This window comes from Apteryx mantelli, chromosome 21 (genome assembly GCF_036417845.1).
Source record: "Apteryx mantelli isolate bAptMan1 chromosome 21, bAptMan1.hap1, whole genome shotgun sequence".
In the NCBI taxonomy this organism is placed as follows: Eukaryota; Metazoa; Chordata; class Aves; order Apterygiformes; family Apterygidae; genus Apteryx; species Apteryx mantelli.
The window spans coordinates 10,602,755-10,628,389 of NC_089998.1; the positions used below are offsets into that span (position 1 = coordinate 10,602,755).

At 66.7% G+C, this 25,635-nt stretch overlaps 1 protein-coding gene across 1 annotated transcript; it reads left to right on the forward strand.

Annotated features, from left to right (window-relative positions):
• Positions 1-662: 662 nt before the first annotated feature.
• AKNA (AT-hook transcription factor) lies at positions 663-25,213 on the forward strand. Its single transcript, XM_067309371.1, has 22 exons — positions 663-734; positions 7,956-8,433; positions 9,005-10,044; positions 10,167-10,241; positions 12,015-12,171; positions 12,368-12,543; positions 12,718-12,777; positions 13,760-13,878; positions 14,497-14,713; positions 14,918-15,072; positions 15,530-15,703; positions 16,417-16,672; positions 17,014-17,120; positions 17,430-17,680; positions 18,147-18,297; positions 19,432-19,602; positions 20,194-20,297; positions 20,582-20,701; positions 20,821-20,954; positions 21,607-22,078; positions 22,402-22,564; positions 22,805-25,213. The coding sequence occupies exons 2-22, from the start codon at positions 8,121-8,123 to the stop codon at positions 23,094-23,096; spliced, it is 4,707 nt and encodes a 1,568-aa protein (XP_067165472.1). The 5' UTR covers positions 663-734; positions 7,956-8,120; the 3' UTR covers positions 23,097-25,213.
• Positions 25,214-25,635: the final 422 nt, after the last annotated feature.

Genomic DNA, 25,635 nt, shown 5'->3' on the forward strand with positions numbered 1-25,635 from the left:
CAGTGACACGAGTTTGCCTGCTCTCAGAGCGCAGTTGTTCCCGATTAACCCTTCCTGCGCCTGCTGCGGCAGGGCCACGGGCTAACGGGCCGACGAGCTCCCGCACGGCAGCGCGACCGGGAGAAGGCAGCTGGCGGTGCCATTGCCGCACCAAGCGTCCCGGAGCCCAAAGTTAGGTTTACAGGGATGTGCTCGTCCCGGGGGCAGCCCGGGGATCCAGGCCAAGGGGAGCTCTTGCCCCCCCCCCCCCCAAGGCGACACCCCCCTTTGCACCCCTTCGCCCCCCGGGGCGGGCAGGGTGGGGGGTGGCTGCGCCCCGCAAGAGCCTCCACCAGGGGGCGCCCGCGCTGCATAAATTATGATAATGAGCGCCGTCTGCGGCGGCCGTGATTGGCCGCATCCCCCGCGCTATGCAAATATGGGAAAGGGCCGGCTTTATGCTAACGACCTTCCGTTCCCTCCGCGGCCGCGCGCTCGGATTGGCGGAGAGGCCGCCAGGATGCTAATGAGGGCGCGGGCCCCGCCCCCCGCTGCCGGCGGGCCGCGCGCTATTGTCCGGCGGGACCGGGCCGCGGAGCAGCAGCTGCAGCAGCAGCAGGAGGAGGAGGAGGAGGAGGAGGAGGCGGAGGAGGAAGAGCAGCCGGGCCAGGCCGGGCCGGGCCGGGCCGGGCCGGGGCAGCCGCACGGAGGGGCCCGTGCAAGGCGAGGGAGCCGGCCGGGCCCTCGCTCTGCAGGTGAGCAGCCGCGGGGGCGGTCGGCGGGGCAGCTGTTGAATGCAAGGCGGGAGGATGTCCATCCAGCTGTGCACCTGAGCCAGATGTGTCCCCCCGCGGAACAGAGCCCGAATCTTCCTCCTCGCTGTGCCCTGGGAGGTGCCTGGGGCTGCCACAGCACCTCCTCCTCCCTCCATCCTTCCTCCGTCCTAGTTGCACGGGGCAGCTGGAGAGGAAGAAGAGGGAAGTGGTGGGGCACAGCTGGATGCACAGCTGGGCACCCAGGGCTGGGCCCCGCCTGGGGCAAGGGCTTCCGGGAGAGCCGGGATCCCGTGCCCCCTTCCCTGGCAGGGCGGCTCTGCAGATGGGACGTGGGTTGGGGCCAGGCAGGGTTTGCGCCCCGCAGGGCAGCAGAGAGCCCCAACCCTCCGCTGGGCAGCTGGGGCCCAGCACCGACCCGCTGCCGGGCCGCGCTCACCCCGCCAGATGTGGCTGGAGGACACGCTGCTTCCTAACTTCTCGCCAAGGCGTTTCCTGCCGAAACCACCAAGCGTTGCAAGTCCCTTTACGGCCCCGGAGAAACTTGTCAGAAGTTTCTTTTCCGGCGCTGCCTCCTTCGTGCCCCGAGGCTGGCTTTGCTGCGGCAGCTCTGCGTGCGGGAGGTGCGGCCGGCGGGTTGCAGGACAGTTTCGTCAGCCTGGCGCGTCCGGGTGCGCCGAGCTTGGCGCGGGGATTTCGGGGCGCGGGGCCCTGCTGCCGCCCGCGGCTCCGCGGAGGAAGCCGCAAGGGCCGCGCTGCACTTCGGCTCCCCGTTTCGGTTAGCGGAGAGCTCTGAGCCTCTCCCGTTCCTTCAAGGCAGGTCAGCGGTGCCACCTGGACGTCCGAGGCTTAACTCGCTCTGCGGGACCCTTTCAGTACAGCCCCGGCCGGAGAGGCCGAGGTGTTTTAAGGGGGAATCTCCGGAGAGCGGCGGAGCAGGCGATAAACTCTTTACCGCAAATCTGCCCCATGCTGGTTAACCCCGGCGTGAACTCCCGGCACCGCAGGAGCGGGGCTTGGCGGGACGAGGCGGAGGTCCGGAGCGGGGCCGGCCGCCCTCTAGCATCCTCCGGCGCCGCCCCACCGTTAATACGGGATCTCCTTGCCGCAGGCTCCCCCGTTAATACGGGGATTAAGGCCGCCGTCGGCAGCGGTATTAGCGGTGGGGAGGCTTGTCGGGCCGGGTTAGGGTGACCGGCCGCCCCGCGTCTCCGCACCGTCTCCCGATCCCGCGGAGGCTCCCGCGGGTACGTCCGGATCCGCTCACCGCCCCGGGGGGCAAAGCCGAGCCGCGGGTGGGAAACCGGCTGCGCTTGCGGTGTGCTCGGAGCAAGGGGAGCTGTCACGTAATTAAACGCGTGTGTGTCTGTAGAGGACGCGGAGGAGAATTGGCCAGGCATTTCCCCACGGTGATGATTTTCTCCCCTTGTTTTAGTGTGAACTAAGAAAATGGCATTTTCACTTCTCTGCTCTCTTTTATGCTCGTAAAGCTTGACTCAGCAGGCTTAAAAAAAAAAAAGAAAAAGGGGGGGGTTATAAACCAGGAATTATTCCCTTCTGAACGGCAAACATCCCTTGCCAAGTTTCAGCCAGAAGCGCATTCTTTTGGCCTACTTAAAATCCCCCCAAAAGAGAGGGTTCGAATGGAAACGCTGACGAAGGGGAACCGCATCCAAAAAGGGCACCGCGGGGACGAGCTGCGGAGGGACAAGGCTGCGCAAGACCCGCTCCGTCCCGCGCCGTCCGTTCGGGCAGCCGCGACCCTGGCGGGCTCAAAGGATAGCGGATATCGAACGCCGCGCGGTATTGGGCATAATGAGATTTTTGACTAACGACCAGAAAGATATATATATATGTGGTGCCGTGTGCTCCTTCCCTGGCCGTTCCCGCTCTGCAACGCCCTCGGGCTGCGCGGGGACCGTGGTCGTTGCTTGCTAGCACCGAGCCTGGGGCTGCGGGTCCCCAGCACTGCCGAAACGACTTGCTTTTCCCTCGGGAGCCGTGCGGGGCCTGCGGGTCGCTCCGGGGCTGTAGGTGCTCGGCCCCTCCGGGATATCGGGCGGTTGCTGCAGCTGAGCCGAGCCACTAAATTTCGGAGCGGGTGGCTCAGGAGCGTGAAACGTCCAAGTCATCGCGGGGGGGGGGGAGCTCTGTCCAGGTGCTTGTCCCCGGCACCCTCAGTTTGGGCAGCCGCCCTTGGAGACGACGCCAGGGTCTCGTCTCGATCCTCCGCTCGGGCCGGCGCCGGCTGCCCCGGGGGGCCGCGGGGTTTGGGTGCTCCCGCAGCGACAGCGGGGTGTGCAGCGACGCTGGCGGGCTCCCAGCGATCCTGTCGGCGTGGAAGAGCCTGAGCCCGGGATGAAAACGTGGTTTTGATCAAACTCATGTTCTGCACTTCGAGGCCCCGCGGAGCCGGGCCCCCGCTGGGACCGTGGTGCTCGGCCGCGGCGGCTGCCGGCAGCACCCAGCTAGTGGGTTTTATTCGGGGTTTCGAAGCTGCCCTGAGCGGGGCTGTGGCCCCGGAAAGGTTTTGGGGGGTGAGGGGGGGGCAGGTTTGGTGCCTCCCCTGCGCATCCCACGGGTGCAGCTTGGCAAGCGCGGCGCGAGGGCCGGGACTCCGCGGCTCGGAACCGGCGGCCGCGGCGGTGCCCAGGGCGTCCCTGCGCCTCGGGGACACGGGACAGGTCTCTCCCGTCGCTCTGGGGCTGTCGCCCCCCTCGCTCTGCAGGGATGTATAGGCCTCGGCTGTGTTGCCGTTCGTTCCGGGCTTGCTCACAAGTGCAATGAGTTTGGCGGTCTCAGCCCATGCCGTCGTCCTTCCCGGAGGGGTTTTGCAGAGGCTGGAGCGGGGCGGGAGGGCACTGCGAAACGTCCCCGGCATTTCGGGGACCGAGAGACCCAGCGACGCTCATCACTGCCCTGAGCACCCTCCCTGGGCACCCCGCTCCCGTGCGAGCAGCTCGTAGCGGGAGGTGGGTAGGGAGATTTTGGGGCAGTGAGGGACAGCGATGGGGGATAATCGGATCAGCGGCTCCGGCGGCTCCTGGAGCTCTCCCTGCCCTCGATCCCCATGGCTCCGGCGGCGCCGTCCGCAGCAGCGCGGTGCAGGGCAGGGGGAAGAGAGGCTTTTAACAGAGCTAACCTCACTGGTGAGGTTAAGAGACACTTTCTAACAGAGAGAGGTTTTTAAATTTGGGGTTTTCAGTTCATCCTCTGCTTGCGTTGTTGCAAAATGCAAGGTTTGAAAAAACAGTATTTAAAAGAAACGCGCACACACACACAGACGCGCAGACGCACACTCACGCTTGGGATTGTTTTCATTCGCTTTGGGGGTTTTGAGTAGGGAGCCGCATCATTTTCCAGGCTTTCCTGTGCTATCGCAAGAGCTAGAAAGTCACTGAAAAAAAGAGAAGAAGAAAAAGACTTTCACGCCCATGTGGCCTCCGGTGGCTGGGACTTTCTGCAAAAGCGATAAACGCGGCCAAAATGGCAAGGAAATCCCACCGCCTGGCGCTGCCGCAGCACGGCCGAGGCGACGCCGCGCTGCTGGGGGGCCGGCGGCGGCGTTCGGAAACGGCGGCGGCGGCGAGGTGGATTATCCACGGCTCGTCTATAAATGACGGGCTGGACCCGCGGCCTGGCACCGCCGCCGAGGCCGGGGGGCGCCGGGAGGCCGCGTCCGCACCGCGGGCACCGCAGCGAACGCGGGGCGCCGGGTGTTAGGGGCTGGGGGCGGATTAGGGGGCTTTTTCCCGCGGTTCCCGCACGAGCGGCGGTGCCGGCGGCTGCTTGGGGACCCCCCGCCGAGCGGCCGGGTTGCGATAGCCGCAGGGGGCTTGCGCGAGCCGTCCCCCGCGTGGCCCTAATTACACGGCGACGCGCCGGGTTAATAACCCGCTGGCGAACGCGCCGCGGTGCAAACCGGGGCTACGGCGGGGGCTGGAACAAGCCCCGGGGAGCTGGTGAGCGTCTCCGAAGCCGCAGACCCCCGCGGGAAGCTGTTTCCAGGCCGGGTTGTCCCGTTCGAGAGCCGTCTCCTGCCAGGCAGCGTCACGCGTGTTCTGTGCCTGGAGCCTCCTTCCACGTTAAGCGCTCGGAGCTGGCTGGTCCGTCCCGCCGTGGGGCTGCGACCGGAGTGGGGCGCAGGGACGGGCAGCGAGTGCTGTGCCGGGACGGGTTGCGTTTGCAGGATGCCCGAGGGCCGGAGCAGGGGAGATGGAGCCGAGAGCCGCCACGGAGAGAAGACGGGGAATTGCTCGGGGTGCTTTGGGCGGAAGAGACCTTCCGGGAGAAAAGTCTTGCGAATTATTTTGCCTCCCCCGCAGCCGTTCGCCAGCCGGCTGCGACCTGCGAGGGTGACGGCCGCCAACGCCATGTCCAGCAGCGCGGGGCTGTGCCTGCATTGCCCGAGCGACTGCATCGCTCGAGTCCGCCCGGGGCTCGGGCCTGCCGCGCAGGGCGCGAGGGGGTTAAAGAGTTTGCGCCGGCTCGCGGACTCGTAGGAAACGTGCTCCGGTGCTTCCTGCTGCTGCGGAGCCGGGGGCGGGCGAGACGGGCGGCCGCGGGGCTCCCTCGGCCCCACGGCGCTCCTGGGCCCGGCGCCGCCGGCAGCCCCCCGGCAGGGCTCTGTGGGAGATGGGAGCCGCTTGGAGCGGGGCCGCCGGCAGGACGGGGCCCCCGGAGCCGGAGGGTGAGTGCGCCCTGCGCGGGGCCGGCTGCTCCGCCGCTCCCCAGATGTTGCAGCACAGCTGCCGGTGGGGCTGGATACGCCGCTCGGCGTCCCGCCGGGCGAGCAACGGGATGGGGGCGCCGGGCTGGGACACCCCCGGGTGACCTTTGCGTCCCTCGGCACGAGCGTCGGGGCCGTCCGCCCCCCTCAGCCTGCCGCACCGGCGCAGCAGCAGCATTTTATGGATTTTAGCGGCTTTCCCGTGCGCGCGGGACTCGGAGCTTGGCCCGCGGGATGCACCGGCCGCGGCTGCGCTTTGGGGAGAGGCGGCGGGGGGAGCCCGGGCGAGGCGGTCGCTTTGGCGGCGGCACCGCCGGCTCCGCTCCGGCCTCGGTGGGAGCGGGGAGAGGCCGGGGGGCTCGGATGTGCGCGGCTGCCGGGCCCTGGCGCCAGGCCGCCTGGCTTTTCGGGGGCCGGTTCGCGGTGCAGTCCTCGGTCACCTAAAAGCCACCGGCTGCTATGGAAACCCCGGCCAAAACAATAAGTAACGCTGGGGAGGCAGCCAGCGGAGAGGGGAAGTTCCTGCTTCTAGGTCATCGGTGCAGCGAGTCTGCTGGGCCTCTGCCATAACCCCTCTCCCCGTCAGACACCGGCCGAGCCGCCTTACGTGCAGATGTGTGGCCGCGCAGGCAATTCTCCTTCCTCCTCTTTAAGTTTTTTATCCTCCCCTCCCGTTTTTGGCTCTGCTCCCCTCAGCAAAGCTTTCCAAGAGCGGCCTCCCCGTGGCAGCGCCTCGCCTGCCTGGGTGCAAAAACCCGAACCGCTGCGAAATATTGCCCAAGCTGGAAGGGTCTGGGGGTGCTCGAAGCTCAGCCTGCACCATCCCACACCCCGCCGCTGCCGCTGCGGGGGGCTCGTGGTGACTTCGAATGGGCCTGGTTTGCGGTCGCTTGTGTTTCTCGCGGCTCCGTGCTGCAGTCCCCCTCGCAGGGGGACGTGGGCAGCCTCGGGGACATGCCAGCGCCCCGGAGAGCTCCCAGCCCCAGCCCTGGCCCTGTGGCCAGCCCGCGCGCCTTGCCCCGGGGTGGCCGCCGCGATGCCCTGCCCCGCAGGAGCTCCCCCGGCCGTTCGCAAGCGGGGAAGGCGCCCGGCCGCATCCGGCTGTCGCGTGTGCAGGATCGGCGCCGTCCCATCCGTGCGCAACGTGCTGAGCGCCGGAGCGAACGGGTTGAGAGGCCGCCGCCGCGGTGGCCGCGAAGCCCTCGGCCCCGTTCCTGGGGGAAGGGGACGCGCGGCCGGGGCAGGGGTGGCGCCGGGCCGTGCCGCGGAGGCAGGCTCGGGGCCGAGCCTGGCGCTGGGCGGCAGCGGAGCCCCCAGCGTGGGGTGAGGCCCCTCTGCCAGTTGTAGCGGGAGCCGTACCACCGGCTCGCCGGGGCTTTGTAGGCAGCGGCAAGTGCTATGAAACCGGAAAACCACAAAGTGTGTTGACGGGAGGGGGTGGGCTCAGTCTGCCTCTTCTTCTTCTTCTTCTTCTTCTTCCTGGAGCTGCATCTGGCGAGAGGGCGAGGTGTTATGAGTTGTGAGTTCTCAGCTGCAGCGTGGCCAGCTTAGCTGGGAAAGCGCCAGCCGCGTGGGACCCTGGGCGCCGGGGAAGGGGTGCTTGGGGCAGGTAACGGGGCCGGGTCGCTGCGAGACCGGGGGGGGTTGGTCTGGGAGGGCAGGCACGAGCACGAGGCAAGCGCCTCGCTTTGGGAAAGCCCCTCCGGCAGAGCGCTGGGGAGGGCTGTTATTACCGGAGCGGGAGGAAAGCGCTGGGCATCAGCTGCCGAAAAGCCTCTGCCGGCGCTTCCCGCGCACAAAGGCCGGGCACAAAGGAGCCTGCTGCTAATGGGAGCCGGAGGCGAGCGGCACGGCCGGGCGCCATGGTGCTCCCCCCGTCCCCTGGCGGAGCCGGTCCCCCATGCCGCGGGGGACGGATGGGCTGCCGAGCATCGCTGGCCTCCCTTCTGCCACGCGGGGCGGCTGGAGGGGGTTTCCTCGTCCCGCGGCGCTGGGGAGGGTGCTGAGCCAGGGCATCTCCGTCCGAGATATCAAGGAGGAGGCTGCTCCCCTGCTCCGCGTAAAGCATCAGGCTGGGGGCAAACGTGCCCCGCGCGGCTCTTCTTGCAGCTGGAGGGGCAGCGGCTCCTGCCCGTGTTTTTGGGGTCATGCTGGAGGGCTCCTTTCCCACATCCGTGGTCCCCGAGGGCACCTAAGGGCCACCGCTTCGTGGTGCCTCTCTGCACGTTGGGGTGAGATGTGGTGGACGGACCCCTCATCTGGTTGGGGGTGGCTGGCCGGTGTCCCGGTCCCTGCCCACGCTGTGGGACGTAACTCTTGTCACCCCAAGTCCTGGGACCGTGCCAGGAGGATGGGGAAAGCCCCGGCAGCAGCCGACATCTCCGTGCCAGGAGCAGGGGGAGGGTTGAACAGAGCCTGCTGTGTCCTCGCTGGCTCCTGCTGAGCATCTTCCCCTCTCTCTCGGCTGCTGTCAGGATGCTGCAGCGCTGAGCACGGCGGCGATGTGACCTACATTCCCGCGAGGAAGGAGCTCCCCGTCCCGGGCACGCGCCGGCCTTTCGCTGCAGCCACGCCATGAAGCGGCGCAAGTGAAGCGAAGGCTGTCGCCACGTTGGGCCACACGCGGGAGGTGGCGGGACATGGCCAGCTCGGCACCATGGCTGCACTGGACGGAACGGGACCTGGGCAGCGGCTCCCGGGAGCCGAAGCACTGGGAGGAAGAGGAGGAGGAGGATTTTGAAGAACACATGGATGAGAACGGAGTCATTGGCCTGGAGGACAAGCTCGCGGCTGTCGCCGGCCGGCCGAGGAGCTCCTGTTTCACGGATGCGCTCGGCCGACAGATCCTGGATCCCCCCGCTCACACCAGGAGTTTCAGCCTCGGCAAGCTGCAGGAATTTGGTCTGGAGGAGTCGGGCACGGACGGGGAGGACGCCAGAAGCCCACCACTGGGTGAGTCGTCTCCGCTCCGCTCCTCTCCCTCCCGCACTCTCCACGCGCCGCTTGTGGCTGCGTGGGCACAGGAGGTGCCACCAACCCCTTCCCGCGTCCGCGTTGCAAGAGCCTCAGGGGACCCCAAGGGCTCTCGTGTACGGGGGGCAACGTGGACCTCGCCGCCCCGGCGTGGAGGCTGGGCGTGCTCCCCGGGGACAGTTCGGGCTGGCTGCGAGCGTGCACCGTTCGCAGCTGGGACCATGGCAGCTTCTGGGGAGGCTGCTGGAGAGCTGCACCAGCCACCCGGCTGCCTTTCGCCGCCTGCCACAAAACCTGCGCTGGTGGGGCCTAATGATCTTCAGAGATCCAGGAGCTGGTTATTTGGGAATCCGGGGAATGCGGGAGCACCCCAAAACCCCGTGTAGGACCCCACCGGCCCTGGCTGGTGCTGTCCATCCTACAGTGGTTTCGGGTTCCTCGCCCACAGCCCCCTTCCCCCTTCCTCGCCGAGTGAAGCCCAGGCTGCCGGGAGGCTCCGGAGCCGTGGGGGAGCCGGCGCCCACTTGGTGACCGCAGGTTTGTTTTCCAGGGGACGGCGAGGACCCTGGTGATGGGACACAGGAGGACCTGGCTTACTGGCACCCACGGGAGGACGTGACTGTGGAGGACGAGGAGCAGGGCAGCTTGGGGGATGAGGAGAGGCCGGAGGGGACCTGGGGGGCCGAGAGCGACGGGGAGGCCTACCCCGAGCTCTCCTACGAGGGCCAGTGCGGCTCCGAGTGCAGCGGCAGCCCCGAGGTGCCGCAGGACGGCCCGGCTCTTCACGGGCCCTACGAGAAATCGCTCAGCTTCAGCACAGATGGCGGGGAGACGTCGGTGCCTTCGGACATCAGCCCCGGCCCTTCCCCGCCAGGCCGGAGAGCGTCCGGTGGAACCTCCGGGAGCCCCTCGGGCGGCAGCCCCCGGCAGAGCCCGCCGACCAGCTCCGGCCACTGGAGCCTGAGCCGGAGCCTCCTGCTGCACCTCTCAGCCGACGACCTCCGCGACGCCCCCAGCATCGAGGCAGAGCCCTTCCCCGAGTCCAGCGCTGAGAGCGGCGAGGAGCCGCCCGGGACGGAGCCACCGGCCACTGCCGGGGGGTCGGCGCCCGCCGGGGAGCGCCGGGGCGGCGGGACCCCCGCTCCCCCACAGTGCCGGGGTGGCCGGCCGTGCGGCAGGCCTCGGGCGGCCGGGGACGCGGCGGCAGCACGGCGGGCGCCCGAGCTCGGCCGTCAGTCCAGGTCGCTGAGCCCCCGGCGCCCCGCCAAGGGCTCGCCCAAACCCGATGGCCGCGGGGCGGCCGAAAGCCCGCGGTACGGCCGCGGGCCGCTCAACTACCCGCTGCCCGACCTCTCCAAGGTGGAGCCGCGGGTGAAGTTCGACCGGAGCTACCGGCCGCCCCGCGGCAGAGTCCTGCCCGCCCGGGCGGCCCCCGTCGTCGTCGCGGTCAAGTCGCCGGCCGAGATCGTGCGCGAGGCGCTGCTGAGCGGCGGGGGGGGCTCGCCCCCGCGGCGCCCCGCGCCCGCCGCCGGGCTGCCCCCCGAGTTCAGGTGCCCCAAGCGAGCCACCGAGCTGGTGCAGCAGCTGCAGGTGACTCCCGGCCGCCCCGGGGCGGTGGCGGGGGGGACGGGGGGGGGGGCGGGGGCGCGGGCCGGGCCGAGGCGCCGTGCGGCGGCGCCCTGACGCCCCTCGCCCTCTCTGCGCCCTCGCAGGACGACTACCGCAAGCTGCTGACCAAGTACGCCGAGGCCGAGAACACCATCGACCAGCTGCGGCTGGGCGCCAAGGTGGGCGGCGCGGCGGCGGCGGCTCTTGAGGGGGGGTGAAGGCTTGAGGCAGGGCCGGTGCGGTGGCAGGGGGGGACGACGGCACGCGCTGGCTCCCCACATCGTCCCCGCCGCCTCAGGGTCGCTCCGCTCGGGCCTCGCTTCCTCTTTCCGGGGCCGCCGCGGGGGGAGGCCTCCGGAAGCGCAGCGGCGGGATCTCCCCAAAATGGCGGGGACGGCCATTTCCTGCGGGGCGCGTCACCGAAATGGCGGGGCGGAGGGGACGCCGCGGGGCTTGGGGATGCTCCCGAAGGGGACACTGTGGTCCTGGGGGGGACGTGGGCGCCTTGGAGGAGGATGCGGAGGTGCCGCCTGGGTGTGGGGGACCCCCCTGTGAAAGCTGGGGGTTCCCCGCCCGTGGTGGCCTGCTGTGGCTCATGCCCTTAGGGGCAGGCTGAGCGGGATTTGGGGAAGAAATGGCTCTTTTGGGAACAAGAGACAACTCTTTTCCTTAGAAGAGGCCCCCGAGGCTGTTGGAAAGCCTTGCCGGGAGGTTTTGGGCTTGCAAGCGAGGAGCAGCTTGGCTCTCCTGGTGGAGAGCGATGGGGGACCTTTCCTGGCACGGTCCCTCTGCTCGCTGTCCCCTGCCCCTCCTTGAAGGCAGGTCCGGCCGCCGGTGTAGCGCCGAGAGAGCTGGGCTCTCCTTCGGCGGGGATCCTCCGTGCCCCCTTTCCGGCCCCCCTCGGCATTTTTGTGCCGGGAGCGTCAGGCTGCACCTTTCGCCTTTCAAACCCCGCTATCTCCCGCCTCGGCCGTATCCAGGTCCCGGGCTGCGTTATCGGGTGCCGAGGGAGGGAGGAGGCCGCTGGCACCGGCCGCCGTCTCTGGATCGCTGCAGGCGGCGGGGAGGGGGGAGCGCCTTGACCCACTGGCATCCAGGCAGCCGGGCGCCTCCCGAGGAAGTCCCGACGGGTGGCCGGATCCCAGCCTCGAGGCAGCCGAGGAGCCGCACACGAGGAGCGGGGCAGCGCCTGCGCCGCGGGGAGGGCGGCCGGGGGGCCGGTGCCAGGGAAGGGGGGGGCCGCTGGGGCCGTGCTCGCTGCAGGGATGAGCAGCCTGCTCCCTCCTCAGCTCCTGGTCTCTGAAATGCAAACTGAAGCTCTGGCCGGGCGGTGATTTGCACTGGGTCTGGTGGCCTTGGGGGCAGCCTGCTGCAAACGGGAGGGGGAACGATGCTAAGGTGGCGTCTGGCCCCAAAGGAGACAGGGGTCGGACCTCTGCGCATCTCCGGTGTTCGAGGTGAGGGTGTGTTTGCTTCTCAGCTTCAAAGAAAGGAAGGTGCTGGGGAAAAGTCCTCCATCCGGAGCCGTTTGGGGCTCCCGGGCGGCATGGCTGGGCCCGTGGCCGTGGGCAGATGGTGGGATGGCTGCAATTCGCCTTCTGCTTGTAGAGGGCTGGAGGAGCAAGCCCTGGCATGGAGCAGGGTCAGGTTTAAGGACTAACCTAACCCTCTGGTGAGGGTGGGTTTCCTGGTGCTGAAAGGGGAGTTGGCAAGAGTTTTTCAGCAGAAAATGGCTTAACGTGAGGGTTTGGCCGGCTGCCCTTGCCTGCCCGGGGGGTATGGCTGACCTGATCAGGGCAGGCGCGGTGGGCGCTCCACAGCGGAGCCACTGGCCCCATGACTCTTACCATGATGCTGCATGGCCGGGGTGACGAGGAGGGGACAGGGGACACCCATCCCGCAGTGCAGTTCTTCCTCTTGGATGCCCCAAATCCTTTCTGCCTGCCTCTCAGGTGAGCTTGTACGCCGACCCGCCGAAGCCCAGCCACAGCGTCCACATGGGGACCGTGGGGACCGGCTCCAAGGTCATGGCCTTCAGCATCCCGCAGGCGAGGACGGCGGCGATCAGCGCTGCCCCTGCCCCAGCCCTGCAGCCCTCTCTGGACGGAGGTAGGTTGAACTGCTTTTCTCCATCCCTCCCGACCAGCTTTGGGGAATTTCAGCTCCTTGCATTCCCACTGTGGCATTGGGGAGGGTTTCAGCCAAGACCCCCTACCCAGGGCTGGACCACAACTTGCCCCATGGCTGGGGAACCAGGTGCTCCTGGGGGTCACCTACATCGCCTTGTCTTTGCCTTTCGTTGCAGAGCCACCACAAGGACCAGTCAACCAGGAGACATCACCCCGGCCTCGTTCTCCCCCTTTCCCCAGGGCGGGCTGCTCTGCGTGCCCGGGAGAGCGCGGGTGCCCAGAGCAGCACCCGTGGCCGGGAACCCAGCTCACGCGGATGCTGGCAGGACAGACCCGCAAGTTTCAGGCTCAGGCAAGTCGGGGCACAGCAACCCCAGGCAGTGGAGGGAGCGGTGGGGCCAGATGCAGACCTTGGGGCTGCTGGATGTTGGGGGTGGCAAAGAGGTCCCATGCAGGAGAAAATGGGTTTCTGCCCCTATGGTACCTCCAGGGCAGGGCTCAGTTCACCCCTTTCTCTCTTGACCAGGTGGAGTCCTTCGAAGCCTGGGTCCAGGCGGGAAAGTCCACGCCACAGGAGCAGCTCCAGGTATGTCAGCCCTTCCTGGGACCTCAGTAATGCCCGAGACACCCCGCAGAGCGGAGGCCTGGCTGGGCTCACCGAAGCTGCCGTGCTCCTCCGCTGGCAGAGCCCGTTGCTTTTCTCCCTCGGCACCCGGGTTTACCATGTCCCCCAGGCTGTGCCTTGCGGGGGCTGGAGGTGTTGCAGAGCAGGAGAGAGGAGCAGCAATGTGGAGGGGACACGCTGCACCCCGGGGGTGGGTTTACATGGGATCGCACCCGGTTCAGCTCCGGGTGAGAGGAGCCGGAGCTAAAGTTTCGCTGCGTCTGTGGCTGGGAGCCTCTTGTTGTCCGTCTGGGACGCTGGCTGTTTCTCTTTCGGGTGTCAGGGCCGTAATGAGGTTTGTTGCCCCGGGATGTGGTCGGATCCTTATTGCAACTGCCGGTGCTGTAGCCAGTGGTGCTTTTGCGTGTGCTTGTGTGTCCCCTTGGGAGCAGTCCTCCCATCGAGGAGTAGCGCCCCTCGCCTGGTCCTCCTCAGTGGTGGTGTCTGCCAGTGCGATGGCCAAGGCTCGTTGTCTCGGCTCTCATGGCCTCTGGGGCTGGGAGCCCTGCCGACCCCACGGATGGTGTCAGTGCCACACTGAACAGGCAGGCTCGGAGAAGTCCCTGTCACACTCGTATCCTGAGCAGCCTGCCTGAGCCCTCAGCCACATCCCAGAGGGTGCAAAGTTGCATTTGAGGATGCCTTGCACTGGATTAACCTGCTCAGCTTGCAGGGCCCCTCTGGGACCTGCTTTGAGACTCCCAGTGTGGAGGGTCCATGAGACAGTCCGGGCCGCAGGCACCCCAGGAGACACAGAGGCGTAGCTGTGAGCGTGGACGGGGTGATACAGGGTTTGCCACCCCAGCACACGGAGATGGGGTTGGAGCCACAGCCGAGCAAGGGGTGGGATCTGGGCACGCAGGGCTGAGATTTCCAGCTTAGATGTGCTGCCTTTGTGCTGCAGAGGTTTAGGAAGCTGAAGGACACTCAGGACGTGCTGGAGCGAGCATATTTGCAAGCGCGGGAGGAGAACCGCGGACTACAACAGCACCCAGGAGCCTCAGGGGAGTTTGATCCAGACCGGTAGGTGTTTTAGCCCAGGACAGGAGGGACAGGGGTTCAGTTCCCCACTCTGCCATGCTCTTTGCTACCACCAGCAAGTCCCACAGTCCTGTCCTGCATCGTTTCCCCACGTGAGTGAAGGTCCCAGCCATGTCCTGCCTCACCGGGCAGGGGGGCTGTGCCCTGGCGGTGTGGGGTACCCACGCACTGAGGCTGCGAGGCCACGTAAGTGCCCTGGAGCGATGCAAAGAAGGAAAATGTTGCTCAGACAGGGACAGGAGCGTGGCGGGTCCTGACGCCTGGGTGTATTTCAGCAGGGAGGTGCACACGTGGATGTTTCAATGGGCCGGGCTGAGCCAGCGCTGATTAACTCATCCTCATCCACAGGATGGTAGTACTTTGCCGGGCGTACGCTTATTTATTCTACCTGTTTACATTTCCTGGGGATGCTAGGGGCTACTTAAGGACTGCGTGAGGCCCATGAATCTTGCCCAGTAGCTTGCTGCCCTCTCCAAACCAGCAAAGCCCGGCAGCTGATTGCTCCTGGCCCTTCGCAGCTCTCCTGAACCCCGGCCCAGGCTCTGTTTGCCGGCTGTCGGCTGTTTCTCCGGCCTGGGCTGATGGGCGGCTGTCTTTCAGCGCGGTGGAAGGGGAGATATTCTGCCTGGGGATGCGCCTGGAGGAGCTGAAGGATCGGCTCGAGCGAGCGGCTCAGAGCCAGCTCTCGCCACGGAGCTGTTCGGAGCCGGGCTCTTCTCCCGGCCGCTCGCCGGTGCCGCTCTCCGAGACGCGCATGTCTTCCCCGACTCCCTCGCTGCAAGCCCCGGTGCCAGCCGCGCGCACCCCCTACCCCGAGGTAAGCTCGGCAGCCCGGCAGGTCGCTAACCCACGTGGCTGCCGCTGGTTTCGAGCCGCGAAGGGCAGATTGGGCTGGGTGGGGGGGTCCCGGCGGGGCTGGGGTAGGGCGCTGCGACACCTCCCTCTGCCCGGCTGCCGGCAGCGGGCAGGAGCCGCAGGGACCCTGCTCCTCCAAGCCCCCCGGCCTCTTTGTGCCCTGCAGAGCCCCGCGCTGCAGGAGACCCTCCCCGGCGCCCGGCCGGGCACAGGCGCGAGCTCCGCGAGCGGCGAGAGCGAGGCAGGAGGAGGCGAGCTCCCCGGGCCCCTCTGGCCCAAGCAGCTCCAGGTGGAGGAAGACTTCGGTGACCTGCTGGAGCAGTAAGCATCTGTCACGCGGGCGCCGGGCGCATGCGGCCCTGTGATGGGGGAGGCGATAGGCCTGGGTGGGCAGCTTAGATCTGGTGTTCACAGTGACTTTCCAGGCCGATACCATCACGGCAGGCTCCGTCTCGCTCCGGCCCCCCCGGGCCTGGGTATCGCCCCAGCAAAGCCCCGCGTCATGACTACATTCGCTGCCTCCCCCAAACCGAACCACCTTGCCTGGGCCCTGGGGCAGTTCCTGCACGGCAGCTCCTGCATGGAGACGTGACCGTGCGCAGGGAGCTGAGCCCCACGCGCAAGCTGCTCCCCAGGCACTGGGTGCCCCCACCCGGGAACCCAAAACCTAGCAGGAGCTGGAGCATCCCTTGACAGCGTTGAGCACAGTGAAATCCTGCATGGGGGTTTGCCGTCCCAGGCAGCTTAGAGCAAGCATGGATCTCCCTTTGGCCACCAGGTACAAGCACTTCAAGTCCTTGCCGGCGTCGCTGAGCCTGGAGCAGTTGAGCCTGGGAGGGAGCAGGTCCCCGGAGGAGGCGGATGGGCCTGCGGCAGGGGAGAGTGGCCCGGGCAACGTCCCCTGCAGGACACGGTCACTAGAGGAGAGGACAGACCTCAGGACCTCCCCCTTGTAAGTGTTTTGGGAGCCCAACTCACCCACGCGGGGCGAGCGGGAGGGTCTGAAAAGGGGTTGGAGGATGAAGGAAACACGCTGCAGGCCCAGACTCTCAGGAGAAATCAAAACATGGCTTTTACTGCTTTTTCTCTGTAAATGTGTGTTAAAAGGTATTTTACATCACTTGTATGGTGCACTTTGGGCAAGGCAGAGATTAAATCGCTTGGGAGAAGCTGATCAGCTGCCTCAGGTTTTATGCCATTGACATTGATAGGGTTCAGAGTGAACAGCCTCCATGGGACGCATGGCTGCATCAGGCTCCTTCTCCACACTGGGCAGCATTTGAAAGGTTTTCCTTGCTGCTGTCAGCGCCCAGGTTAGACCTGGGGAGCAGCGGTTGTTCGGGGTTTCCCGTGCGGGGGGGTTTGTGGGCGTTCTCAGCACTTTGCCCCATCGCTCGCACGGGAGGACGAGCGTCGGTCACGGGAGCACGTTGCGCTGGCTGCTGCGAACACGAACCAGCCTGGTGCCTGGAGCACTTGCAGCCGCAGGGGCTTGCGGGAGCATCTCGGATTGTCCTCCCCAAATCTCTGAGATAAAACGCCGCGTTTTTCAAAGCCCGGCAATAACAGGGAGTGACAGGCAGCCGGGAACAGAGGAGATCTCCGCCCGGGGGCTGCTCACCGCAGGGCTGCGGGTACTCAGCGGTGTTTTGTCTCCTACCCCAGGCAGCCCCCAGAGAGGAGAGCGGAGCCACTGCCCCGCGGGGAGCAGCCGCGGCCGGCGGGGAAGAGCGGCCGCCTGCCCTCCACCGGCAGCGAGGAGCCGCTCGCCGCGGCCACGACGCCCAAGTCCCCAGCGGGGCTCCCCGAAACGCCGCGGCCGCGGGCGTCCCTCTCCCGCCGCAGCAGCGGGACGGGCAGCGCTGCCTCCGAGCACCGGCTCCGCGAGCGTTGCCGACAGGCGAAACCTGCCCCGACTGAGGTGAGTCCGCAAGGCCAGGCACCGGGCTGGGGTCCCCCATCGCCGGGGGGTGAAGTGGGGGTGCAGCCTGGCCCTGAGCACCCGGGGGACGGCGGTGGTCTCGGCTGTGGCTCTGCAGTGTCCTCCCTGGGCATGCGCCACGTCTTTACCTCTATTTCCCGTATGCCTAAACAGTCCCCACTCCACGAGCATCCTCTGACACCCCTTGGAGGCAGGGCAGCCCCGTCCCTGGGGAACCAGGGAGGCGACCGGCAGCCCAGGGGCTCCCCTAAGGTCTCTGGGGCACGCGTGTCACGGCCAGCGCCGCCACCGCCGCGACCCGGCTCTCCCTCTCCTTGCAGGAGCAGCGTATCGTGTCGCCGGAGACGGACAGCGGGTTCGTGGGCTCCGAGGCCAGCAGGGTGTCTCCGCTGATGCACACGCCGGAGCACCGTCCCCTGCGCGCTGGGTATGGCTCTCCCTGGCCCCATCGCCCTCGGCCCCGGGGCAGGCTGCGGGGAGGCAGGCTCTCTGCTCCATGGGAAGCGGAAGAGATGGATTTGGGGAAGCAGAGGGGAGCAGTGGCTGGGAAAGACGCCAGCAGAGGCACCAGGAAGGAGCAGGGCTGGAGAACCCAGAGACGTTCCCAGCATGGGTCGGAGGTGTGCAGGGTGACTCGCAAAGGGGACGAGTCCGATGCTGGATGGGGCTGGCCAAGCATGGACAGGCCGGGGGGGGGGGGCTTGGGGGTTGTGTCCATGACCCGTCTTGTCCCCAGGACGCCCAGCTCGCTGGGAAGATCTGGCCCCATCTCCACTCCCGCAACCCTCCATCCGCTGCGGAAGAGGGAGGCAGCCCCGCTTCCCTCGGAAAAGGCACTGATGGGCATCTACACGACCTCCGGGCACGGGCCGCCCCGGGCCGCCCCGCGGGGGCCCAGCCTGCCCCCCAGCACTCCCTCGCAGAGCAGCTCCCCTCCCCAGTGGGCAGACAGCGTCGCCAGCGAGGTGGCCCCCGACGCTGACGGCAGTGAGTAGGCAGCGAGCAGGCAGCGTCCGGCCCTGGGCGGGGGCAAGCGGCGTGGGGAGCGATGGGTCCCCGGGGGCAGCGACCTCCCCCACCACGTGCCTGGGTGAAGAAGTATCTTCCACCCTGAATTATTTTATAGCTGCAACTGATGGGATTTATTCAGTGATTTATTCTCTGGTCCTTCCTCCTCCCTAGCAGCTCTTTCCCACCCCCTAGATCTGCCTGGGCCTCCCGGAAAGAAAAGATCTGGGGGATCCCAGCTCCAAGGGTGAAAGAGGCTCCAGTTTATGGGCTGGCACCCACCAGTGGAGCCGTCTGTGCTTCTTCGGGGGCTGGCTCTGATGGGTGCCCCCGCGCAGGGATTGCCCTCGTGCTGCTGGCTCTGCTCTCCCAAACATCTCCTGGTGGGAAAAAAACACTTCCTACATCGCCCACCCGGATTCACCGTGTCCTCCTTCCTCCCCAGCTCACACGGACTCGGAGGCGGAAGGGAGGAGCTGTGCCAGCGCTTACAGCCACCCACCTGGTGAGACCGGGGGTCCGGCCGGCTCGGCCACCACCACGTCGTCCCTCAGCCAGGCTCACCACGACCTGCTGGGCTCCCGCATGGAGCGCGAGTGAGTGTCCGTCCCCCCCTCCCCACCAAAGATGGGCCGAACCGTGGGGTGACACAGGGTCCCGGGGACGCCGGGGTGGGGGAGCCAAGGCGCAGATGCAGAGCAAGTCCCAAGAGCACCAGTGCCTTCCCTCTTGGTGGGAGCCTGGTCTTCTCCTTCTGGGAAGCCGGCTTTAATGGCTGTGCTTCCTCCCGGGGAGACAGCTCACAGCTAGAGGCCAAAGCTTGCCGCCTGCTTGGGCTGAGGTCGCCAAACTCATGACATGTGTGGTGAGCTCTGAGCCAGCCGTGGACACCCCAGTGCAGAAAGGCCCTGACCTTGTCTGGAGGGACCATCGTGCCGCTGAGCTGCTGCATCCCGGTCACTGGGTTCGTCTCAGCAAAGCCGGAGCGCGGCGCATCCTTGCGCAACGTTAGCAAACGCTTCCGGGAGCGTTGCCGGGCCGCGGAGCGAGGGAGGCAGCGGAGCCTGGATATGGCCGTGCCGGTCGGCAGCCTCCCCGTCGCGTGCGTACGGCCGCCGGCTGGGGTGTGGGGCGGCACAAGGGCTGGGACCAGGCGGCGAAGGGAGCCAACCCCCTCCCCGTGCCCCGGCACCCATGGGAGCCCCCGCAGGGACCCGGGGGCGCGCGGCTGCGGGCCTGAGCTCCCTGCAGCGGAGGAGCCTGCCGCAATGATCCGGCAGGGCCCTGGGAGCTCCTCAAATCCCTGCTGCCCTTGGGTGCTTGGGTAAAAGGTCCCTCATCTTCCTCGCCGCTGCCTGGTGCTCGTGCGGGGAAGCGGGGGGAACCGTGGCCCCGGAGACGGGACCCCCGAGGCCCCTCGCGCCCTGTTACGTGGGCAGCGTCTCCTGGCGTCTTCCCCGGCGGGTGGGTGATACTGAGCTGCGTGGCCAGAGGACGGTGCCAGCTCGTGGCAGGGATGGGCTTGTGTTCCTCCCCTGCGCGCTCAGCCGTGTGATGAGTGTTGTGGGTTCTCCATAGAAACCATCTGTGCGTGCAAACCGGCTGGCAGCTCCCCCTGCTCCGCTGCGCCCCGTGTCACCCTGGACTGGGCACGGCGGGGCCGGGGGTACAAACCTCCCCGTGCCTCCAGGCCGCTCCTCACCGGCTCTTCCCCCCCCCCCCCCCGGCAGCCAGGCCATCCGCGCGCTGCGGGACGAAGTGTCGCGGCTTCAGCAGCGGCTGGAGGAGAGCTTGCACCGCTCGCGCAGCTATCCGGAAGGAAAAGCCTCTCCGCGTGCTGCAAAGGCCCGGAGGCAGGCGCCGGCGAACGGACCGTCGCCCAAGGACTCGGCACCCTCCGAGTAGGTGGCAGAGCACAGCGGGGGCTTTCCCCCAAACTGCACCGTGCCGGGGCAGACAGCAGCCACCTCTGGTGGGGGACAGGACCGTTTCGTGGGGGTTAGACCCTGCCCGACCCGTAGGCGCGGGGAGATCCCCCATCCCCAGCTGGCCCAATTTCTGCTGGCACCTGGAAGAGGTTCGGGGAGGGGAGAGACCAAGAGCCTGGCTCGGTCGGGATATTAGGCCGGGGGATTGCATGAGGGGACCCCGAGGGATCTCACGGATGTCATGAGAGCAGAATCAGGCCATTGCTGCGTAGGTTGCAGGGATGCAGCTGGAGAAGGGTCCCTGGGCGCCCTCCGAGGCAGCTGCACCTCCAGGAGGTGCGAAGCAGCATCCCGGGCTGACTCGCAGCCGTCAGCAGCCACGGGCACCTCCAGCTGCTGCCTCTCCCAGCAGCGCCTCGCTCGCGCTGTGGGTCCCGTAGGCAGAAAACTCCCCAGACTGCCCCCACGTCTCGTTCTGCGTTCGTGGCTCCCCGGTCCCCCGCGCGGTCGCAGTCCCCAGCCCTGCGTGCCGTTCCGCTGACAGCAGCTCCATGCCATCCGCAGGGAGCCGAGCGCTGCAGCGCGGGGGAAGCCACCGCCGGCGACCAAGCCAGCGCGGAGCGGGAGATCAGCGTCGCTGCCGCGGGACGGGCCGGAGCCGGACCGCGGTAAGTGAGACTGCGCCGGTCTGCGCGCTCGGAGGGGCAGCGGGGACAGGCTCCTCCTGCCGTGCCCCTTCCCCCTTCCCCAAACAGAGCGGGGGTGCTGGCAGGGCTGTGGGGGGGCAAGGTGCCTTGGCAGGTCCCCCCAGGAGGGCTGGGACCCCCCCTGCACCGCTCAGCGCAGGGCAAACCCTGCAACGGGTGCTGCCGACGCTACTTTTTACCGTGCCGAGCAGGGGTCCCTCGGTGCCGAAGGCTCCCCGCCAACCCCCCATCCTTCTCTGCCGCAGCCTCCGAGTCGGACCGCTCGCCGGCCAGGCCCCGGGATGGGCGGCCCAGGGCCGTGCTCTCCGCTCGGAAGAGCCCTCGGAGCCCGCCGGCCGCGGTGACGTTTAGGGGCCAATACACAGGTGGGTGCGAGCCGGGCGGGTCCCGGCCCACGGCGGCGATTGCTGCTGGGGGGCGACGGCAGCCTCCTCGCGGGGGCTTTTTCCGCGTCTGCGGGCGAGCTCCGGCTGTGCTTTTGCAGGGACACGGTACCACGCGCCGCCGCTCGCCTCCCCAGCACCGAGAGGAGAGCTGGGCGCCCCTTCGTGCGTCCGGTGCCGCGGGAGCCGGCCGCCGTCCGGTGAGCAGCCCGGCACGCGGCCCCTCGGGAGCGGGGCGCGAGGGTTCCTCTGCCCGTGCTCGTCGCATCCCAAGCAGGAAAATCGCCTTGTTGTCTGCGCTCTCCGGGGGCTTCCCAATTGCCTGTTAATGGAGCTGTTAATGACTTCAGACATTAATTCATTAAGTAACTACAGACTTACAAGACCCGGGGGAGTGAGACATGAGACCACTCGCCGCTGGCCTTTTTGGGTGGGATGGGGATGGGAAAAGGCAGTCAGAGTCTGCAACGGGCACGGAGCAGAGCGGGGTTTCCTCCCTCCCCTCTCTCCGGAAAAGGTCTGGCTCTGCCTGCCAAGCGCGGGGCTGAGCAGAGGCCGCTCCGGCCATGGGATCTCCCCGGGGTTAGGAGAGGACACGAGGGCTGCGGTGCTCCAGAGTGAGGGCCAGCTCGACGCCATCCAGGGACGCTGCCTTTGCACGGGGACCTCAGGCCCTCCGTCACTGTCACGAGCACCCCTGGGCTCCTCTGCCCTCCCGGCGCCCCTTGGCCGGCCTCCCTGCCGGGGCAAAGCCGTGCGCGGGCCTTGGTCCTTGCTGGGGAGCCCGCCCTTAGTAACCCAACGCGTTCCTTGTTTCCTGATGCAGCTTTTCGCGATGACCTGGGGACACGCGGGGATACGGGTGCAACCCTTTCGTTCGGCTAAAGACGAGCATGAGCCCTGCCGGGCTCGCGTGCGTGCAGCGCCCTGCTTGCACGCAACCGCTTTGCCTCCCGCCCGGGGCCTCGTGCTCGCCGCGCTGCTTCCAGGTAGCAGCAGAGAGCAAAGCTCTGTTGTGTCCGGTTGCTGCGAGTAACCGAACTAAACATGTGCCGTGCGCTTTCCGCGTCCCTTGGCAGAGCGTTTTGCACATGAAAGGGCTTTGTCTCCTTTCCCAGCCCGCAGGAGGCCGCGCTGCCGTCGTTACCGCTTTGCTCTTTCCGAACCGCCTCGTGCGTCCTCTGCGAAGGGGGGGAGGGTTTTTACAGGCTTGCTTGTTCGCTCTCTCTCCAGCCGGTTCCTCGGCGGGAGACGCGGTGAGACGGTCCCAGCAGAGCACGCCGAGGAAGACGCGCTGTCCCACGTGCCGTGCGCCCAGGGACGCCCCCGCACCCGACACCAGGGACAGAGCAGCACGCGGTGGGTGACCGGAGCCAGCACGCGTTTGCTAGAGAGCCACAGCTCTCTGCGTAAATCACAGCTGATCCACTAATGGGGGCTGGGAGGGGGGGACAGAGCAGGACCTTAAGACCCTTCCTGTAAGTGCTGGCACACTTCCCGGGGGAATAAATGACTGCCTGAGTCCCCCAGCCTGTCCTGTGGGGCACTCGTGTTCCCAATAACGGGTGCAGGCTGTGTCCACCGGTCAGATTATCCCCGATTTGGCAGCCCGGCATGGCCGCCGGAGGTCTCCTCCCCACGCGCATCCCCTGGGTGACGTCTGACCGCGTTTCTCTCCGCAGCGGAGCACAGCTCGGATGGCGTGTCATCTCCAGGCTCCCGCGTTGGTCCCGGAGCCGAGAAGCTGGAGCAGCCTGGACTTTGGTACTTGGCAGCCAGCCCTGCCGCAGCCGCCGTCGGCTACCTTGCACCGGTCCCCCTCGTGCCTTACGCGCCCTCCGTGCTGTAAGGATGCCCTGCGTTGCCTTGGGAGGGGGACCGGGAGGCAGGTGGGAGGTCAGCATTCCCGAGGGAACGAGGGGCAGCTCCGGGAACGGCTGGGCCATGGGTGTCCTGGCTGATGAGGGGGTCCCCGAGCATGATGTGCAGCATGCTGTGGCTGTGCACCCCTGTGGGCTCCCTCCGACCAGCCAGGAAAGCCCACCCCGTCCTGCGACCACCCCAGTGTCCTCTTCTTCTTTCCAGCTACTGCTCCCCAGCGGTATCTACCTCAGGCCCAGCCCTGGCTAGCCTCCCCCTCCATCACGCCGCCGGCTACCGGCTGGCAGAGCGGACGCCACGGGCCACCCACCGGCAAGCTGCCAGCCACCGCCACCCCCTCACCCTGGACCTCGATGGCTTGGAGGACCTCAACTGGTCCCTGTCCCGCGCCGTGGAGGCCGCCAAGAGCATGAAGTTCACCACGAAGCAGATGAGCCGGTCGCTGACCTCTGAACTGAGCAAAGCCCGGGACCTCCGGGGATCCTGCCTCTTCTGACAGGAGCTGGATGTGGCTGGGGTGAAGCTCGGAAGCTGGCAGAAGGCCAGGAGAAGGCCTGGGGAGTGATGTGCCGAAGCGACTCGTCCGTCCCTGCCTTCTTGGCAGGCAGCAGGAGGATCCTGCCCCTCTGCGCCAGATGCTCCCTAACAGATCCAGAGGCACGTCCGTCTGAGCCGAGGCTGGAAGCATCTCTGCCAGGTCCTAAACCTGCTCCCAACCCACGTCACTGTTGCCTTAACCCTCCCCTCCCGCGTCGCTCATCCGTGGGGAGGGCGCCGCATCCGCCCCCCCCCCCCAAGGTGGGATCTGCCCCCTCCACTCTGAGCCAAGAACATTCAGGCTAGTTTACATGTTTTCTGAGAGCAGTCCCTATTCCCAGCGCCCGGAACAGTTCCCTTGGGCTCCGTCCCCTCCGCATCCCTCTCCATCCGGCCCCACACCACCCTGAGACCCGAGAGCTTCCTCGGGATGCTCTGCTTTTGTGTAGGTACTATTGCAACGAGGGCCGAGACCCTGCTTGCAGCCGCGTTTACCTCATGTCCTCCTGCAGGAGAAGCGTGTGCAGAAATACCCGGGATCCTGTTTCATTTCCAAAGGCAGATGCCGAAGGAACTGCGTTAGAAACATCCGGATAGTTTCATTTATGTTCCCGGCTTTCTAGCCCCGCACTTTTTAAGCTTCGCGTCGCTGGCGCTGCCTTTGCGACGGGCGAGCCGTGGCGCTGCCAGGGGCTCTGCTCTCCCCGTCACGAAGGACGTTTTCCCTCCCCGGCCCCTCTCCTCCCGCTCCAGTGCCATTTATAGCTCCTGCTGGGAATTTCGGCCGTTTCCGCGAGCCCTTTGGCACCGTCATCACCAGAGCGGGCGCTAATGCCCTGCTGTTACCGGCGGCGGAAGGGCCTTCTCCGTGCTCTCAGCGGCTTTTCAATCTTCCCTTTCCTTTTTCCATTCCTCCACCGGCAAAGGGAGAGGGATGGGAGCAGGGTCAGGAAGAACAGGGACAAAACCGAGCGCCACAAAGTGGCTCCAATTGGAAAAGCGTCCGTGGGGAAGGCGAGCGGGGGGTTTGGCCCATGAAGGTGTCCGCGTCCCCGGCCCTGCCGGAGACGCCAGGTTGTCCCTGCGGAGCAGCGGGGCCGCGGGAGCTGTCCGAGCATCTGCAAAGCCCCCAGTGGCTCTGCCCCACGTAGCCCCGGCATTTCAGCTCCCTGCTCCGTCGTGTGACTCGGATCGGGTTGGATTTAGGCCCTGAAAAGCTCATTTGTGTGTTCACATATGATTTTTTTTTTTCCTTTTCTTCAAGGTAGCTAGTAAGTAGCTAAATCACTCTTTTGGGGTTGATTGTCAGTATACGATACGTGTGCGTGTATATATGTATATATATATATACATGCATTTTTATATGTATATATATGGGGTTTTTGTTGTTTTTTTTTTACTTTCCAGCATAATCCTAAGGGCATTGGCGTTTTCTCATGTAATTTATTGCTGCAGTTTTTAACTGGCCCGTGAGCGTGTGTTTACGCGTGTGTGTTTTACGGCTGTGCCTGGGGGCGTCAAGCCCGCGCCGGCCGGCACGAGCGGCACAGACGGCAGGACGGCGGCGGAGCCGGAGCGATGCCTGGGCGGCTCCGCAGCCCCTTGCGCGTCCCTCTCTGCGCGCGGCTGCTCCTTTCTGCCGGCGGCGGAAAAAGAGGGAGCCGCGCACGGCCCCGGGGCTGCGCCTCGAGGCGCCCTGCGGGCAACGGCGGGGGGCGAAGGGCACGCGGGGCAGCTTTTGGAGCGCATCTGCGCGTGCGCGTGTGTTTGCATATGTGTGTACCTGTGTCCAAAAAAAAAAAAAAACCCCGGTGGAAACCACTGATGAGAAATAAAAATAACCCGATGCCCCGCTGGGCTTTCGCGGGGTGACGGCACCGAGCGCGGCCTCGGGGCGAAAGCGGGGAGCTGTGATGAGCCCGGCCCGGCCGGCGGTGTTCAAGTGTCTGAAATGCAATAGCAAGAAGCCAAGATGATGTTTTTCTGCATCTCTTATTTTGTAATAAACAGCAGAGCCGTTTGGACAGTATTTTGTACTAAGATAATTGCCTATTTTTTAACAAAATAAATGTGGTCGTTTTGCTTGTTGGGGTTTTTATTTATTTATTTATTTTTTAAGCTGTCTCCTGTGTGTCCTTTGGCCGCGGCAGCTCCCCGCGGGCGCCTGGGCGGCGCTGGGGACCTGGCAGGAGCCGGGCCTGGGCTGTGCCCGCGGAAATAGCACCGCGCCGCCCTGAAACGGGAACGGGGAGAGGAGAGGAACCGCGAGCGCCCCTCGGCCAACGTGGGGTAGGTCAAGGCCGGGCTGGGGAGTGAACCCGGGCGCCCTGGCGCTTCGGGCCGCTCTGCAAGCGGCGTTGGTGCGCAGCCACTTTTGGGACCCCTCGGTGGCCCTTGGGGACAGGTCGGCAAAGGTGTCCCAAAGGCTCTTCCTCCTGCCATCCCCAGCAGCCCCAAAGCAAGCCGCACGGCACAGCCCCGTTTGCACTATGTATGGA

Coding starts and splice junctions, on each gene's coding strand:
- AKNA (XM_067309371.1), top strand. CDS start 8,121: ATGGCCAGCTCGGCACCATGGCTGCACTGGACGGAACGGGACCTGGGC. Junction 19,603..20,193: donor AAGGACTCGGCACCCTCCGA/GTAGGTGGCAGA, acceptor TGCCATCCGCAG/GGAGCCGAGCGCTGCAGCGC. Junction 22,079..22,401: donor CAGGGACAGAGCAGCACGCG/GTGGGTGACCGG, acceptor TTCTCTCCGCAG/CGGAGCACAGCTCGGATGGC.